The sequence below is a fragment of the Nuphar pumila genome, chromosome 4 (genome assembly GCF_984573655.1).
Source record: "Nuphar pumila chromosome 4, dmNupPumi1.hap1.1, whole genome shotgun sequence".
NCBI classification, from domain to species: domain Eukaryota; kingdom Viridiplantae; phylum Streptophyta; class Magnoliopsida; order Nymphaeales; family Nymphaeaceae; genus Nuphar; species Nuphar pumila.
This window is the reverse complement of record NC_143252.1, coordinates 132,982,344-133,001,584: the sequence shown is the minus strand read 5'-3', so window position 1 is coordinate 133,001,584 and position 19,241 is coordinate 132,982,344. Positions and strand designations below refer to the sequence as shown.

The 19,241-nt window shown below is 37.5% G+C and overlaps 1 protein-coding gene across 2 annotated transcripts in view; it reads left to right on the top strand.

The window, feature by feature from the left end:
- LOC149841125 (peroxisome biogenesis factor 10-like) overlaps positions 1-17,613 on the top strand; it is a 59,647-nt gene extending 42,034 nt beyond the window's left edge. For both annotated transcript variants that reach the window (XM_090003604.1, XM_090003603.1), the window contains exons 9-11: positions 7,537-7,622; positions 17,146-17,237; positions 17,319-17,613. In XM_090003604.1, coding sequence (XP_089859730.1) covers positions 7,537-7,622; positions 17,146-17,237; positions 17,319-17,421 — 281 coding nt within the window. In that variant the 3' untranslated portion in view covers positions 17,422-17,613. The remainder of the gene's footprint in view (positions 1-7,536; positions 7,623-17,145; positions 17,238-17,318) is intronic.
- Positions 17,614-19,241: the final 1,628 nt, after the last annotated feature.

The window sequence follows — 19,241 nt, the reverse complement described above, 5'->3', positions numbered from 1 at the left end:
GATTTGTTTGAAAAGTTTTTCAATAGGAGATATATTGTTTAGCGAAGATGATGGTATTGTATTAATGAGATATACTGCAGTTAAAGTAGCTTTGGCCCAAAATTTTTTTGGTACTTTGTGAATAATGAGTAGAGTTCTTGTTGTTTCTATAACATGTCTATGCTTTTTTTCTGCTAAACCATTTTGTTGTGGAGTATAGGGACATGACGTGTAATTCCATGTAAATTCAAATAGTGTTTAAATTCTTTTGATAAGTACTCTCCCCCTGAATCAGTGCAAAAAATGAAAATATCATCTTTAAACTGATTTTTAACTAAGTTGTGAAATATTTGAAAGTGTAAGAAAACCTCAGACTTATGTTTGAGAAAATAAATCCAAGCATGCCTTGTAAAGTCATTTACGAATATGACATAATATGTAAAACCTTCTTCGGATATGACAGGTGCAGGGCCTCATACATCCGAATGAACTAACTCAAGTGGTCGAGAAGAGACAAAATTTCTTTCTTGAAAGGGTAATTTCTTCATTTTTTTTCAAGAATGCATTCTTCACATTTAAAGGTTTCAAAATTACAAAAATGTTCCATCTTTGGAAAAAACTGAATCTTGGATATACTAGGATGGCCAAGTCTCTTGTGCCATAGATCCAAGTCCATTTTTTGAACATTACGACATAAATCATTCTTGGGAATTTCCAAAAAATCCATGTAATATAGGTCTCATTCTCTATGGTCTTCTCCAATCAACTTCTCTGACTGGTGATCCTGAACTCGACCACCACGAGAGGAGAAGGAAACATTATATCCATGGTCAGATAATTGAGAAACAAATAAGAGAATGAGGTTTAACTTAGGGATATATCTAATTTTTGAAATGTAAAAACTTTTTGGGTCTTTGAAATTATTTTCAAAATTCTCTATTCTTTGATTTCAAGTGATGTCCTATCAGCGGTAAAAACATTTGACTCATTTGAGTTATGGCATTTAGATAATATGTTTATATTTGGTGTCATGTGAAAGGAGGCACCTGAATCAAGAAGCCAAGGAGATTTACCTGGATCAGAAGTGCTAACGAAAGAGACTGTGGCTCCAACTGATGAAGATGCTTCCTTGAGTAGTGGTTGAAGTGCCTCCACCAATTGAGCTAAAGATATACTTCTAATGGAAGATTCATTTGATTCTTGTGGAGGTTCGACAGAGGCAACCTTTTTCTCATAAGGTCTCTTCAATTTTGGACAATGAATTTTCACATGTCTTGGTTCACGGCAATAATAACAAATAATTTTATTTTTTTCGGATTCATTTCCTTGCCTTTTATTATTTGTCCTTCCGTAGTTTGGGAGTTTGTATGTTCGAACATGATTTCCTGGTCTGGATACGGCAAGAACCGAGTCATCATCATACTTGGTGATTCTATTCTTGAGTCTATTTTCTTCTATACTTAACTCTTCTATGGTGTCTTCTATCGAAGGCACCTTCCCTCGATGAAGAAGAATGGACTTAGTATATTCGAACTTCGGTCTTAATCCGTTAATAAATTGGAAAAAGTACTCCGCATTTATTTGGTTTTGGCGGAGTTCTATATTTTGTGGGCAATGCCACTTCGGTTCAAGAAGCGCCAACTCTTCCCATAACTCCGATAAGCCATTATAGTATTCTCTAATATTCTTGTCTCCTCGAACCATATTTCTAACTTTGATTTGTAAGTTCACACATGTGCAATATCTTTAAGAGAATACATTATCTTAAGATAATCCCAAGCATCATTGGCATGCTCAAATTTTGCAAGGCTTGAGCATTTCTTGATGTCCATGCTAGATATGAGCCAAGACATAATCTTGGCATGTCCCATTCTTTCCATTCTATCTCTCTTTCTATCTTTGTGAGAATTAATGTAGGTTCCAAATCGGTCCCATCCACTAATCCCCACAAGCCCTTTCCCCATATAAGATGCTTCATGATAGAAGCCCATGTAATATAGTTTGAGTCGTTTAGTTTGATGGGCTTAATGGTGATCGTTGTCATCCATTTTACAAGTATTGAGAAAAGAAATGACTAGGAGAAGAGTAAAGAAGAATATGGGAAAAGAGAGGACCAAAGGCAATGTTACTCCACCACGGATGTGCACAAGAATTCCTCCAATCTCCCAAGCTTTCACACGATCACCACTTGTAAAGAACTTCATCTCTTTCTTTCGAAAAAAAATTGTGAATGACACGCTTCCCAATGCACCAAGAAACCTTAGCTTGATCACTCCAATGGCTTTGATACCATATAAGGAAATGAAGTCCACAATTGAATCTTCAAATGATGCTCACAACCAATCTCACAAAAGAACCACGAAGGTTCACAAATAGCATACACTCACAAGAACCACTAGGGTTCATACACCAAACTCAAAAAGAGTGCAAAGCAAATGAAAATAAAAAAGACTTTGATTCAAGTGGGAGAAAACCATGCCCAAGAATACAAAATAAGAGGGGAGAATCCCCTATTTATAATACAAGAGAATGAGAGGGAAGAGGGAGTCGTTGGGCTCCCAACGGCTCACTCTTCTTTGTGCTTTTTGACTTTGGTTAAAAAGCACAAAAGCTAAAAAAAGTCTAAAAAGAAACTAAAAAAGTAACCCTAATAACTAAACTAAAAAAAGATTAAATATGAGGGATGTATTACATATGAGATAAGCTATGAGATTGTAAATGATAGTTTTCTTTTAACATAAACATCTCTTGTCTATATATAATAACACTAAAAAATCAAATGTATCAACGACTAGATCAAGAGTATAATCTCAATACCAACCAAGGGCTAAAAACACACACGAAGTTGTGAAAACACATCTCTTGTCTACATATTATGACACTTAGATAAGAGGCATAAAAAGGAGAAGACACTCGAGGTAAGAAGGCTTGTAATGGAAACACACTAATGCCATCAATAAGAATATCAATTTCAACAATCTTTCGAAACACCATGGTTTTAAAAATAGATAGCCATCACAAATAAACAAAGTTATAATCATCCATAATAATAATGGTCATACAACAAATGAGTGAAACACCACACTCAAATCTAGAGATCAAACAAGTGTCTGAGTCAAACCATAAGTTGACAATCTAAACTGACATGAAATGAGGTGCACACAACTCACTCTAACAAACATCTCTGAATCAACAAAAGCATATATAGATTCAGAGGCCAATCAACTATCAATAAGATCCAAGATTGGTGTCAATACGACACACATAAATTTTGATAATTGCAGATTGATAAGATGACATGAGGTGCATACACAACTCACCTCAACAGCTAACCCTGACCCAACAACAAGGCCAAGAGAAATGATGCATCATATAAAATTTTGTGATGGACAAATCAAGATGTCATAAAAAGGCAATACATACTCACATAATTCAATTTCCAAAATTCAAATAGGTGAGTTCATATCAAATATCCGATTTGAAAAGACAAGTTTCAAATCAAATCCTAAAAAGTTAGGTAAAAACATGAGTATAAAAATTAATGCAATCATATGCACAACAATATGTCAATGTTATCAATTATATGCAATACAAGATGTCTCATGATAATTTTCACAATCTTGAATAAGCAAATAACGAGTCATGCCCAATATAAGCACTCTTCATAGAGGTGGTGGAATTATGAAGTTTGAGAATCCTTCAAAAGATTATAAATCCACCAATGAGAACCAAGTTCACTAAGCACATCTCATACTAAAGATAAAAAAATCTCATTAAAGAGAAGAACACATATGACTAAGAAGTTAGATCTAAATCATAAGTCTATTATGAAGCAATTGAAGACAATCAAATGGAGATTCCCAAAGAGCTATATAGATCCACATATATATGATCACACTAAACAAGAGATTTTTCTCATAGTGTAACATTTTTTAATAAGCATAATGTCGAATATCAATGCACAAGAGAGAAATCACAAAAGATAAACACATTTTTTATACGATAACAAGTCATGCTTATGCCTTTCAATAATTAAGGCATGTACCAAAAAGAAAATCTTAATCCAACACGTGTCATTTGAAAAGATTCTTTACTTAATAGAGCAATATTGCTCAAATATATATGAAATAACATATTAAAAAAGGCCTTATTAAAAATAGATCACGATAAAAGATTATGCTTGATCACATCATAATATACTATGTCACATGGGTGCGGGTGCAGGTGCGGCACTTTCAAAAACCTTGGGTGCGGGGGTGTGACAAAAAATAAAAATAATAATATATATAGAAGGGGGGTTTGGACATGGGATGCCCATAATACGACAGACCAGTCCCAAACCCAACAAAAATGGAGTACGGGTTTGGTGTCAGCGTGCTCAAAAAAATGGATCGGGGCAAGCACTTATGGATAAAATCCAACTCAAACTTGTCACTGCACCATGTCCATTATATTCCCGCATTCCAAAAAGGCAGTGTCAGATTGCGCCAACACGTAACAAGATGAACGATGAAGAATGCATAGATGATGGCCCCACCACCATCCCTCATCGAACGCGAGATTGTCACGATCCCCACCACGTCGAAAAGATGGACAGTTCTCATTACACAAGAAAAAGGTGCGGCTCACCCCATCATGAGAAAGCACAACGCTCAAGCAATTATGATCTTACACTGTCCATCCAGGAATCATGTGTTGCAGATCTACCCGTACAAGTCGTTTCGCAAGCATTCACTGTATAGGAACAATGCTCTCCGTGAAAAATTAGCCAATATAAAAGCGCCATGAGAGAGAAACTTTCTCTGTCTCTCTTCGGCTCTATCGCTCATTCGTTCTGGCGAGAGAGATGGTCGAGAGTCGCGACCATCTTTCATCAGAACAAGTAATCTCTCTCTCTCTCTCTACATATATTATATTTGTGAAGTTGTTTGGGACTTCACAAATATTGAAGCAAGAAAATGCTCAATATTTCTCTCTTTGTATATCTTGGTTCGTGCATTTCTAGTGATTTTCTTGTATATTACTTCGATCAACAAATTTATTTGTTTTATTTTTTGAGGTACTTGGTCTGTGCTATCTTTTTTAAATTCCGCATCCCATTTCATAGGGCAATTTAAAAAAAAATCCAAAAAATGGACCAAAATGACCCTGGGTGTGTTGATCGCACCCAGGGTCGGGTTGACCACATCGGGTGCTGCACCCGCGTCGCGTTTCGTCGACACGGGTGCGACACGCCGAATCCCTGTGACATAGATAATATATTAAAAAATTTCAAAGATAGTCCATACATATGTCAAGAAATATAAATTTTAGTATTTTTCAAAACACATAATAGTATAAGAAGCCACATATTCAATTGAGTGAATAACTACAAAGGTGTTCTCTAAGGGTATGTTTGATTGTTTGTCCAGGGTTGGACGAAATGAACAAAAAGAACTGAACAGAACATTGGTTCTGTTCGTTCCGTAACAACTGTTCCAAGTCTAATGTTTGTTTCGACCGTTCCCCCCATCTGTATTCCAAAGTCCAACGTTTGTTACGGACATCATAGACAAGCCATCACACTAAAAAAATGTTTAAAGAAAATCAAAGAAAATCAAAGAAAATCAAAGAAAATAAAAAAAATAAAAAAGGGGGAGGAAAAGAATAACCTAGTCAAGATTTTAATCAAGAAGAAGAAAAGAAGAAAAAGATCAAAGAAAATAAAAAATCAAAAAGAGGAAGAAGAAGAATACCCTAATAAAGATTTTAATCAAGAAGAAGATAAAAAAAAATAAAAAAGGGGGAGAGACCCTAATCAAATCTAACCTAATCAAAAAGGGAGAGAGACCCTAATCAGATTTTAATCGAAACTAACCTAACAAATGAAAACCCTAAATAATGAAAATCAAGAAGAATAAGAAGAAAAATGAAAAAGAAGAAGAATAATGAAGAAGAAAAAGAAGAACGATGAAAAACGAAGAAGAAGAAGACAGGGTTGAGACAGAGAGAGAAGAACGAAGAAGGGGAAGAAAAACACAAAAGAAGAAGAGGAATGAAGAAAAATGAAGAAGAACGAAGAAGAAGAAGGGGAAGAAAGAAGAAAAGGGGGAAAGAGAGAGAATCGTGCCCCATCGTCAGTGGACTCACTGGTTGCCGGTGGCCTCGCCCGGCTTGCACAGGAGCGAGAGATAGAGAGTCGGGGGGACCCCTTCCCCCCAACTTTTTTTTCCGTAACACCCCCCTATTCCTCGCGTACAGTTTTTTTTTTGTAACAGGGAAGGGGGTGTTATGAAAATTACATGCTTTTTTGGATGCGGCGGAAGCACGGAACGCGTCCGCCTCGTCCAACATTTGTTGAAAATCTCTTTTCCCAGCGAGATTTCCGTTCGAATCCCCTTGGGAACGGGGCATCAAATATACCATAAGGAACACACTCATAATACCCTACAAATGGAACCAAAAAGAGGTGTTTTAAAAAAACACGATCACAAATCCCACAAGAGGATATATAATAAGGCATAATATAAAAATAAATATTTTTTATCAAATGAAATGAGTGTGTAAGAGCATATGCAAAATATAGTTTTTCACTACACATATCCTTAATCTAAGACATATTAAAACACCATAATTTCCACATACTTCACAAAAATATTTATTTTTAATATAACTCATTTTTAAAATTTACCATACATATAAAAAAACAAGAAGCCAAAGATACATACCGGAATGCGAAATCTTTGAATCCATTTCATTTATTAATACGAATCCTTTCCAAGACCGATGCCTCGCTTTGATATCATGTCACGAAATGGTGCGGATTCCAATGCACTCCATGATGATCTCCGAGACTCAAAACATTATACATTTAAACAACAAACTTAAGAATTAAAAGACACATATCAAAATGTAAATAAATAATTTTATTCATAATAGACATTAAAAGAAATACAAAATAAAATTACATTCAAGCTTCACTACAATGCACTCAAAGAAAAATAACACACAACCTTGATACTACCCATCACTCTCTCTCTCTTTACAAAGGTACACACCCACCCATAAAGAGGGAAAGTCTTCATATGTGGGAGAGAGCTCCCAACGGCTAGAATTCTAGCCGTTGGGAGCAAGTCAAAGCTAGTTTGACTTGACTCCCATATATATTATATATATTTATGATATATTTATAATATATATATATATATAGAGATACTTATATTACATTAATCTTAACAGTGGATACATCTGTAATAGCCTCTACACAAATGAGGGAGTTGGCCCTCAAGAGGTCTTTAAAACCAAAAAATGAAAACATTATATTTCGGCCCTTTTTAAGTGCGCCGAGACTGTATCGTACGATACAGGTATGATACACACTTGTATCGCGATACGAGTGTGTATCGTATCACTTTCCTTGATAGTTATACGGTACGATACAAACAACCTTGGTTTTCTTCTCTCTCTGTTGCCTGCTACATATGCTTCTCCAGGCATAGCCTCGAGGTTTACACAAAAATAAGTTAGATTTTATAGTCTAATCATTTTGAATGTTTAAATACCTTTGTTTGAATGCAGGATTAGGCGTGCCAGTTTTAAATGAAGATGGAGATCTTATTACCAAGTCAACTACCACCAGAGGCAATTGGAGTTCCTCCTCAGAGGTAATGTTTCTTATTTGTCTTTTAGAAATTTATTGATTGTTCAAAGTTGACTAGGCTCTCAGGCAAGCAAACCCCATATTTCTGTTCTTCTAAGGAAAATGGGATTCAGAGGAATAAACCATACAGTCAAAGCCTCCTAATCTATGTAAGTTATAAATCTTAATCATGCCTCAAACAGGTTTCTGTAATTTCCAACAAGTACCAATCAAGGACCCTAGAACTCTCTGATATTCAAGGATCATTTATGTTGACTGAAAGTTAAGAACATCAAGTTCTATATGGTTTATATGAAGAGATCTAATGGAAAACTTGAGGACAACAGCAGGTTAAATGTTCATTATAGAATTTTAGTCTCACAAGACCACTTGCTGTAATTTTTGGAAGATGCTATCAAAACTTTAGAAAACCTCAAGTTGCATGGATTTGACTAAAATAAAATTAGTTTTTTCCTCTCGACAGAAAAGTCTCCAAATTCCTCACTTGGATCAAAAAGCCTTACTGGTAAACATCACTGTCATGAATACATATGCTTTGCTTGTATAGAACACAATGAATACTTTTCTGCTGGAAATCTGAGATTAGAACAAACAACAAGCTTCTCTTGACTGTCCCATTAGATGGTTCTTTCCAACTATATGTTGTCTACCCAACTTGGAGTGTGGCTTCTTGTCACATCCCTCCCTTTATTTGTGTGCTAATCTTTTTCTGCCTTATGACCCTTATTATGAAAAAGAATTTTCTTTGACAGGAGTAAATATATCTTCTTGTTTTCCTCTTTTATTTTCATTCCCATTCCCATTCCTCCACACCCACCCCTTTCTCTTTTTTTGAAGGTTCCTAATAAAAAGAAATTAGTAAGAAAGGGAAAAAGGAAAAGAAAAATTTTGTATCATGTTACTAATTTATACGACAAAGCTTTTATTCTTCCGATAATCACATGCTACAAATGATGCAGCACATCTGGACCAATCCGGGTGTACGCAAGGAGTAGGACCTGATCTGAAAGGCATCCCCACGCCCTCCTAAGCCAAAACGATCCATTTGGATCCAAAAAGGGGTCCAAGAGCAATTTTGTCATATTTATATTTTGAATTTTTTGGAATTTTTTATCACACATCTCAGAAAATATTTTTTATGATGTATTTGAATTTTTAAAGTTGTATTTTTTATTTTTTTGTTTTTGGTAGGAGCCGGATCCTACGTATCTGGATAGTTCTAATGCCCTCTAGGATCTGTTTTGTGGCACTAGAGGGTGTGGTGAGTTTATTGGGTAGATTTTTATTTTTAGATCTAGATCCAAATAAGAAGCCCTACTTAAACAAATGGCTGAATTCGGTTCGGCCTTGAGGGAGGTGGCCTTCTGAAGGGCCAATCCAAGCCATGCCAACTCACCTTAGCTCGTATTGGCTAGAATGGAGGTGCTGTCCAAAAGACCCACTCTTAACAAGTTTATGTTAGAAATGGTATCCCACCTTCAACATAGAAGAAAGAGAAGCAGAGAGGGAGAGAGAGATCGATGGCTGCAGAAAAACCCCACACTCTTAGGGTCTGCTGTATTCTGTATTAGATATACACGCGTATATTTTATTAGGGTACAAAAACACCCTTTACACAAAGTATAGAATTTACAACATGCCATTAATGAGCGTGTTTAAATACAATTTAAAAACAGATTTGGTCTGGATCCTGAGATCCAGACCCAGTCGTGCTAATCTTTTCACCCTCCCTCAAGTTGGACATGGTTTTGAACCATGAACAACTTGCCTTTTAACATTCAAAATCTGTCTTTGATAAGTCCTTTTGTAAACAAGTCAGCAACTTGATCAGCAGTCCAAACGTATTCTGGTTCAATTTCCTTCTCTTCGACCTTCTGTCTTACAAAATGCTGATCAATTTCAATATGCTTGGCACGACTGTGATAGATGGGATTGAATGACATGTTGATAGCACTTTGATTGTCACACAAGAGAATGCTTTTAGAAATCGATTCTCCTACTTCTGTCAACATGTGTCTGATCCAAGTCACTTTGACTGTAGCAACTGCCATTGATCTGTATTCAGCTTCTGTACTTGACCTGGCAATGACCTTTTGTTTTCTACTGCTCCAAGAGACAAAATTTAGGCCAATGAAAACACAGTATCCTGAGACTGATCTACGCTCATCTGGATCTCCTGCCCAATCTGCATCTGTGTAAGTAAGAAGTTCATGCATGTGATGGTCATGCATACTCTTTCTGTATAGAAGACCATCGCCAATAGTTCCCTTCAAATATCGAAGAATGCGTTTAACAGCTTCCATATGTCCAATATGTGGTTCATGCATAAACTGGGATACCTGATTGACCGAATAGACAATGTCAGGTCGAGTGAAGGTAAGATACTGAAGCATTTCGACTACCCTGCGATATCCTGTAGGGTCCTCATACAAATCTCCATCTTGAGAACTGAGTTTCTGATGAAGTACACTGGGTGTGCTTAGGGGCTTGCAGTCAGTCATACCTGCCTTGCTAAGAACATCAACAATATACTTATGTTGAGTAAGTGTCATACCTTCAGGAGTCCTATCAACTTCTACTCCAAGAAAATATCGCAGTTTACCAAGATCTTTTATCTTAAATCTATGGTTCAAAAGTTCTTTGACCTGTTCAATATGTTCATTAGAGTTACCTGTAATGATAATGTCATCAACATATATCAATAACAGGGTAACTATATTTGCACATTTGAATATGAAAAGAGAATGGTCAAGAAGAGACCGACTAAAACCATATTTTTCTACTTCAAGAGAGAAACTATCAAACCAAGATCGAGATGCTTGTTTCAAACCATATATAGCTCTCTTTAATTTGCACACGTATTCTTTGGAGTTCCCTTCAGCATACCCAGTGGGTTGCTCCATATATACTTCCTCCTTCAGAGTTCCATGGACAAAGGCATTTTTTACATCCAGTTGACTAAGAGTCCATTGGTGCTCAATAGCCAATGACAATATAATGCGGATAGTACCCATTTTCACGACTGGACTGAAGGTCTCATCATAGTCTTCTCCTGGCTCCTGTGTGAAGCCTTTGGCAACCAGTCGAGCCTTGTATCGCTCGATAGTACCATCCGCCTTATACTTTATCTTATACACCCACTTTGAACAAACCACATTTCGATTGTGTGGTCTGGGAACTATATCCCAAGTGCCACACTCATGAAGAGCCTCCATTTCTTCGTTCATAGCTTCAATCCATCTTTTAGAATTTAGTGCTTGATAAAACGTGGTGGGTTGATCTTCTTTGCCCAAGGCGGTTAAGAAAAGTTGAAAATCCATTGTGAAATTCTCATAACTAACCCACCTATCAATAGGATGCAGAGTCCGGGTAGACCTTCTGTGTACAGGTGATTGAATGGAAGCAGAAGGAGAATTTAGCTCTTGATTAGGGTTGGGGAAGGTCTCCTTCTCATGTCGAGAGTAAACAATGCCTTTATACCTTTCGGGAGCCAATGATGATTCAGAGATCACACTTTCCTGAGTTCTTTACACAGCAGTAGACGCGTTTGCCTCATCTCTTCGATTACAGTCTGTAGAGCAAACACCATCAATACTAGAAAAGAGATCTGAGTTGAGCCAAGGGTGGTAAGTTTCAATTTCAGGAGTGACTACATTATGACCAAAATTGGATTCATCAAACACAACACTTCTGGATATCTTGATGCGTTTGCTCACGGGATCATAGCATCTATATCCTTTGTAATCATCAGCATATCCCACAAATCTGCACTGTAAGGCTTTATCCTGAAACTTGTGTCGCATTGAACTGTCAACATGAACATAACATACACACCCAAATACACGCAAATCGTGATAATTTGGATGCACACAATGCAAAGAAAAATAGGGTGATTTGTTTTCCAAGATATTCATGGGCAATCGATTTATGACATAGACTGCTGTATGAAAGGCCTCTGCCCACAAGGTAACTGGAAGATTACTATCATGCATCATGCTCATTGCACTTTCAACAATATGGCGATGCTTCCGTTCAGCAATCCCATTCTGTTGAGGTGTATGAGGGCAAGATACCTGCCTACTTATTCCATTTGTCTGGAGGAAATTAATAAAGTCATTTGAAGAGAACTCACCCCCTCCATCACATTGGAAACACGTAATATTCTCAGAGAATTTATTTTGAACAAAGGTATGAAAATTCTGAAACAATTTGAAGGTTTCAGATTTACTTTTCATGAAGAAAATCCATGTATATCGAGAATAGATATCAACAAAAATGAGATAATATCTAGTGCCAGACGTGGAAGGAACTGGAGCGGGACCCCAAATATCAGAACATATAATTTCAAATGGTCTTGAAGCTCTTTTATTAATGGAATGAAATAGAAGAACATGACTCTTACACTGAAGACAACTGAATCATTTTTTATTATCGACATTTAAATTCAAACTTGACTTGGGAATAAGACTGCTTGAAACAAGCTTATCAATAAAACGACTACTACAATGACCCAGACGACCATGCCAAAGATTCGGCTCAATACATTCAGAAAGATTAAAAACACTCTCAGGAGAAGCTGATGATGATGAAGTGAGCTTCAAGATGGAATCAACAGGTTGAACACGAGAGGAAGGATTCTCTTGGAACACGTACATATTCCCTTGCCGTTTTCCTTCAACGAACGTTTCCCTCGTGTGAAGGTCCTTAACATGAACAGAAAAAGGGGTAAACTCGACTGAAGCATTAATGTCATCAACAAGTTTAGAGACTGAAACAATATTTTTCTTGATATTAGGAGCATGAATGACATTTGAAAGAGCAAGAGAAGAGTTGGACATAGGAATTACATAATTTCCAATGTGCGAGATATGGTGATGAGACCCATCTCCAGTGACAATACTATTTCTACCTACATAAGGAGCAATATTTAGGAGCTTACCAGCATCACCAGTAACATGGGTGGCTGCACCAGAATCAACATACCAAGTACCGTGATCATTCTGTTTGATGTTCAATTAAGCCAAGGCAGATAATAACAGTTGCTTGACTTCCCCAGTATTCTTCAATGTATTTGTTCCTTTTCTTGTCTTCAATTGTTTCCCTCGATTTTGCGGGTTATACCAGCAATTTGCTTTGATGTGCCCCCTTTTGTTGCAGAGAAAGCAGGTAGGTATCGTCCTTTGCCTTTGCAGATTAGGAAACATACTGGGAGTAGGTAAAATTCCACGGGCTCCTTGTCCATTCTTCTCTTGACCTCCCCTTTCCTGAGATTCCCACCTGCCACATCCTCGACCATATGTAACACCTGTGGCAAGGACCTCATGTGCTCCAATGGGATTATGAATACCTTCAGAGAATCCCTTCAAGGTCATCTCATATTGTAAGAGCTTAGCACGTAGATCTTCAAAAGTAGGTAAGTCTGGCAAACACAGAAAGGAAGTAACCATCATGTGATAATCGGGTCCCAACCCGCTTAAGGTCTGTTGCACCATATCTTTGTCACTGACCGCGTAACCCACGATGGCCAACTGATCTGTGATAGTCTTCATTTTGTTTAAGTACTCCATGACCCTCATGGAGTCCTTCCTCAACATTTGAAACTCTTTCTTTAAAAATAGAATTCTGGCCTGAGAAACTTGAGAATATGTTTAAACAAGACGATGCCATAACTGCATAGCTGAGCAGTCATCTGGGATTGCCACAAGCACCTCCTGTGACAAAGTGGAAGTGATGTAGGTTTCTTCCAGGTTAAAAAGTTGGAATTGTTCAGTTTCTCAGACACAAGCTGACTGAGAAAGTTGGAAGATAGACCAGAGTGCGAAGAAGGGAATGAGTCCATAGTCAATGGGTGAAAAACAAGAAGGATTAAGAGACCGGAAAGGAAAATCACTTTTAGAGCAAACAAAGTAAACTCGAAACTCGGCTGCTGTTTTTTTTTTTGACCTGCAGACCCGAGACAGAAAACAGAATATGCAGTGAGAAAGAAAAGAAACTGCTCTAAAAGAAATATGGATCAATCAGCAAGAAGGCACGTTAATATGAAAATAACTTGTTTTATTTAATCGTATTTTCTTTCTAAAAGGGAAAATTCCAAAGTTGAGAGTTTGGCAGAATGATCTTAATCAATTAAGGAACTATAGCAAACTCACAGAAGAAGACAGATCAGATTCAGTTCTGACCTTAATTATGAGGAAAGATAAGGGACGGGTTTGACGTGATTTCAATCTTTGAAATCACGCAAACATGAATTCAGATTTGCGGGAAATAAAAAAATTTTATGGATCAGAAAAGAATATGTTGTATGAAGAGAGAAATAGAGAAAGAGGAAAGAAACATGATAAGAAGAAATCGTTGGATTCAGAAGAAGGGAAGAAGTGATGAAAATCAAGAGGAAGATACCTTAGAGAATAGCAAGTAGGCTGGACACGATCTTCAAGGGATCTGTTGCTCTGATACCATGTTAGAAATGGTATCCCACCTTCAGCATAGAAGAAAGAGAAGCATAGAGGGAGAGAGAGAGAGATGGCTGCAGAAAAACCCCACACTCTTAGGGTCTGCTGTATTCTGTATTAGATATACACACGTATATTTTATTAGGGTACAAAAACACCCTTTACACAAAGTATAGAATTTACAACATGCCATTAATGAGCATGCGTTTAAATGCAACTTAAAAACAAATTGGGTCTGGATCTCAGGATCCAGACCCAGTCGTGATAATCTTTTCAGTTTAGTGGTTCCTCATTGGCTACGTGGGAGGAGGAAAAGGACAAAATAGTAGGTGGCTGGTTCGCCAAGCCACTCCACCTCCTTGGAGGCCAATAGGAATCAAGGAGTATTAACTCACTCCTTTAAAAAGACCTCAAACAATGTTGAGGGGGTCTTTTTATAATCTTTAAAAAAAAATTGGAATGTGAAAAAATGGGAGAACCCTAAGATGGGGATGTCTTAACCTATGTGAGAATTGAGAATTCGTGGGTGAGGGAAAACCCAAGTTTGGGTTGAGTGAGAGGTTCCAAGTGAGAGGGTGTCCATCTTCGTCAACTTCATCTTCAACCTTGTTCGTGTTGGCGTCATTCCTTGGAGGAAACACCATTGTTGCTGCTGTTTGTGGACTGATCCTAGAATCTTTGGAGAGTCATTAAACTGTTGGTGAGAGCTAGGAGAAGCTCGAAGGAGGAACCTTGACCTTGTGGAGGTCGTTTGTGAGCGGTTTGAAAGAGAACAACACCTTTTCTTCATTTCTACCGATTCCCATTGTGGAATCTCATCTTATTGGACATTGGAAGCTGAGGCACGAACGTGGTGGATTGATCTGGACTACCTTGGAGTACAGCTGGTTGTTGGTTTGCCGAAAACCGCTTCTTTGAATACTTTGTTGTGTTGTCTTTGATTGGAAGTTTTGTATGTCTTTTTTTTTTAAGAATCTGAAATATTTTCTGTTGTATGTTGGTTGTGTTAGATAAATCGAGTTTGGATTGATATTAGTGGTTTTTCTAAGAGTGTAAATCAACACTTGAATGAACTGGTTGTCGTGGGTTTTAGGCTGGAACTTAAAAAAAAAAATGGTTTCTTGAGAAAAACATGGGATTTTGGTTCTAGAACAAATCGTGAATTTATTTGCTGATTTTTGCAACTCTACAATGGTGTGTTTTGAACCGAACCATATTGAATGTTAATTACCTCAAAGTAGAATTCAGAATAGAATCCTGTGTGTTTGTGTTTGTGTTTGTGTTTGCTATTTGATTTTTGGTATTTTGGTCTGTTTGACCCAGTCATAATATTTTGGGTATATCGTTCTCGTTTTGAGGCGGATTTGGGCATGCTTGGATTCGTTGAAAAGCTGACGAATTTCTCTACAATCTTCGTGTTCAGGCTGTTCGCAGATTTTGTCCATACAGTCTCTGAAAACGGGTGTGAACACTTAATACTGTCTGTCACAAGACTGTGTTCGTGTGTACCATTCTCTCCCGGTGTTTAGGTGATATCTCTGCATTCCGGTGTCAACTTTGTGTTCTTGGAGTTGTTGGAAAGGTATCGAAAATACCTCCAACTTTCGTATTCTGTCCATCGGCAGATTCTGTCAATATAGTCTATGAAAACGGACGTGAACAGAGTGTCTGTCCGGTGTGTGACTATGCTCCGAGTGTGTCAATCTGCCCTGTTCATCGAATCATATCTCCGCGCTCCGATATAAGAGAATTCTGATTTTTGGTGCGTTGAAAGGATAATTACATTGGCTACATTTTCTCAATTCATCATTTTTCCAATGTGTAACTGTGCTCCGTGTGTGTCAGTCTGCCCTGTTCATCGGATCATATCTCCGCGCCCCGATATAAGAAAATTCTGATTTTTGGTGCATTGAAAAGATAATTACATTGGTTACATTTTCTCAGTTTATCATTTTTCCAAATTCTGTGATCTACTGGAACGAATTCCAGTATTATCAGACACTGCCCTATTCCTGAATTTTCACTTAAGTGCTTCCGCAATAGAACCAGTAGGGTCGGTGTCTTGGCTGCGAACTTATTTGCTGTCAGTCTGCACCAACAAAGCTTAGCTTACCATTATAAATTTGTGACTTCATAACCATTCAGTATTCTCAAAAAAGGCTTGACATCAGTCCATACTATCTTCTATCTCTGGAAGTGTCTGCACACATGCATGTGTGTGCATGCCTGAACGGTGCTGGATGACACCATCCTTTCCTTCTTTTTGATATACGCCACGGAGAAATCACTCCAAAAAGTGGGATGGTTTCCTATGTTGAAATGCTAGCACTTTTAGGGTTTGGGTACTAGAAACTTCTCCATGATACAGGGGCTGTGGTCAGGAAGGGTGGTCTCTCTCTCTCTCTCTCTCTCTCTCTCTCTCTCTCTCTCTCTCTTGTTGATAAAGAACCCAAATAAAAAGGCTGGAGTTTGGTAATTTTTTTTTCATGATAACTAGAAAATTTCTTTTTTGAATAGAAGGAAAATAACTAGAAAAAAGTATATACTATAAGTGTTGTCACGACAGAAAAATGAGCAGCAAGAATTGGAACATTTTTTTAATTAGGAGACATATGCAAAAAATAAGGTGAAAATATCATGGTATTTGTGTGATATTTTATATAATTTAATTATGGCTGAAAATGGGATGGACTTGGAAAATTTTTCTAGGCAGGGCTTGGACTTGTATCCAGGTCCAGGTTAAAAGTATTCAGCGTGAATCACATGTTCAACTAGTAATTGTAACTATGGGATCTGACCTGATACCTTGTGCTTAATGCCACTGTCTGTTCCTCTTGAGATCCCACGCAGGTTGACAGTGAGATGCTTTACAACCCTAGCTCCCATACCATAGGGACTGAAGGTGCTGAATTTTCTGTTAGTGGTATTAGTTGGAACAAGAGCAAACAAGGCCTCTTCTTTGAATTAGGAAAAGAAAAAGAAAGTATAGTTTATAACTTTATACACTTGTTCATTAGAGCTTGGAAGAATACTAATTCTTTATCTCTCCAATATTTGTGGGCATTCTTTTTTCAGTCCCAAACAGGCAGCAGTACTGAAAAATGTACCCTCTGTCTCAGTCCTAGGCAGCACCCAACAGCTACTCCCTGTGGTCATGTGTTTTGCTGGTAATTTCTCCTTTCCTCGTGCATTTGTGTGAATCACTTTATTTAAGTTTATTGTGTTTCATTGGTGTGCTTTCTCCCCAGGAACTGTATTATGGAATGGTGTAATGAGAAACCTGAATGTCCTCTTTGTCGCACTCCAGTAAGTCATTCAGATCTAGTATGCCTTTATCATTCAGACTTCTGAACAATGTTTTGTATAGTTTTTGTCCATTGATAAACAAAATTGTAGCTAAAACTAATTGTCTTCTTCTTGAGCTTAAAGCACGTCAAAGAGTAGTATTTTGTAAATGATTTGTTTAGTTGGGCATAAATTATCATGCCTTGTAGAAACAGTGACTGGTCCAACTTGAATAAATGGTCAAATCTTTTTGAAAGGATTTATTTGTTTGTATTTTTCTGCTTGTGATTTCTTTTTCTAAGCATCTTGGCTTTAGTGTACTGATTGCTATCAATCACTGCCCCACACAGTTTGCTATTTACCTCATCGCCTGCATTTTACAACATTGCTGACAAGGTTGCAATATAAAATGTGGATTTTTGGTTAACTTTGGTTCAATGGTGCCACTGATTCATGAGAAGTGGCTGGTTCACTCAACAGCCATCCACAGCACCGACTTAGTTCATGTTTTGGGGTCTTGGTCTCTGTAAAGGTGGAGTTAGTTTTTAATGTTTGAGAAAAAGGGAAGAAAAAACAAACCAGGGTTCCATTTATGTATCAACAATTGATTCAGTCTCAGATATAAGGTCTGAGATAGCAGCAGGATTGATTCGTGTATAAATCAACCATTGGTCATTGTTTCATATTTAGGTCCATATTGCATATGCCAGGCAGAATTATGGCCAAAGGATTCTTCTGCATGACAAGTCGACCATCACTCTTCCACATATTGGTTCCTCCACTGAAATCCTTTTCAGAGATGGATTGTATTTCTGTGTTGGTCATCATCTATTATTTATCACATGATTGCTTGGTGGATCAACCACGACATCGTTGTGCTAGCTTATTCGTCTCTTGCGTGAAGTGGGGCAAGACTCCCAAATTTGGAACCTGATTATGAGCAGACTGCTTGAAAAGGAAACCAGAACAAGCAGGTAAGTCCTATTTTTACTTGCATCCCATCTTCTCAGATTCACTTGGCTAGTTCTGATCCATACCAAATTCGCAAGGTTCAAACCTAGAATCAATTCTTAGAGGGTTGACATAATTCACCTAGGTTCAACCTTGACTCGCTACAGCTTGGTCCGGTCTATACAGAAACATGTTCAGGTTCATGTGTACGGGCAGCCTTGACCAAACTCTGAGAATTTGGTTTCCAGTGGGTTTTTAACTAAATCTAGTGAAATTTTTACCTGATTTTGACTTGGTACACTAAAGCCAAACTGAACTCCACATGATTCAACTTGGATAACCAATATCTGTATATGTGTTGAGTATGTATTATCCTAATATCTTGGAGTTGGCATAATACAGTTGGGTGCAAAGCAAGTGCATTGAATTGTAGCACTGATCGTGGGTAGATCCTTTGCACACTTGCTCGAATCCACCTCTATACAAACCTATTTATTTATAAACAGCATCCAAGTACCTTTTCATATATAGGTCAAATGAAGCAACTTATAATTTTTAGTCTATGGATAAACGTTTCAATTATGTTTGTTACATGCGTAAACAATGTTTATAGCTATTGATAAAGGATTTATATATCCAAAAGAGTCATCAATGTCTCCAAGCGTTATCAACAAGCATTATGGGAAATATACTCATAATACATAATTAACAAATGGATCGGTGCTTCTCTGATGGTAAATGTTTCCGTTGGACATCAAAAGTAGTTAAGGTAGCTGTCCAAAAGAGAAGCACAAAGATTGAAAATCACCCTCTTCAGTTTAGATCTAACTATCCCACTGAACCTCTACATGATTTTTTCCCATCCTGCACGATGCATTCGGATCATATGCAGTGCTATGGTGAGGGTATCGAGAAGTTGTTCCCAGAGCAGCAAA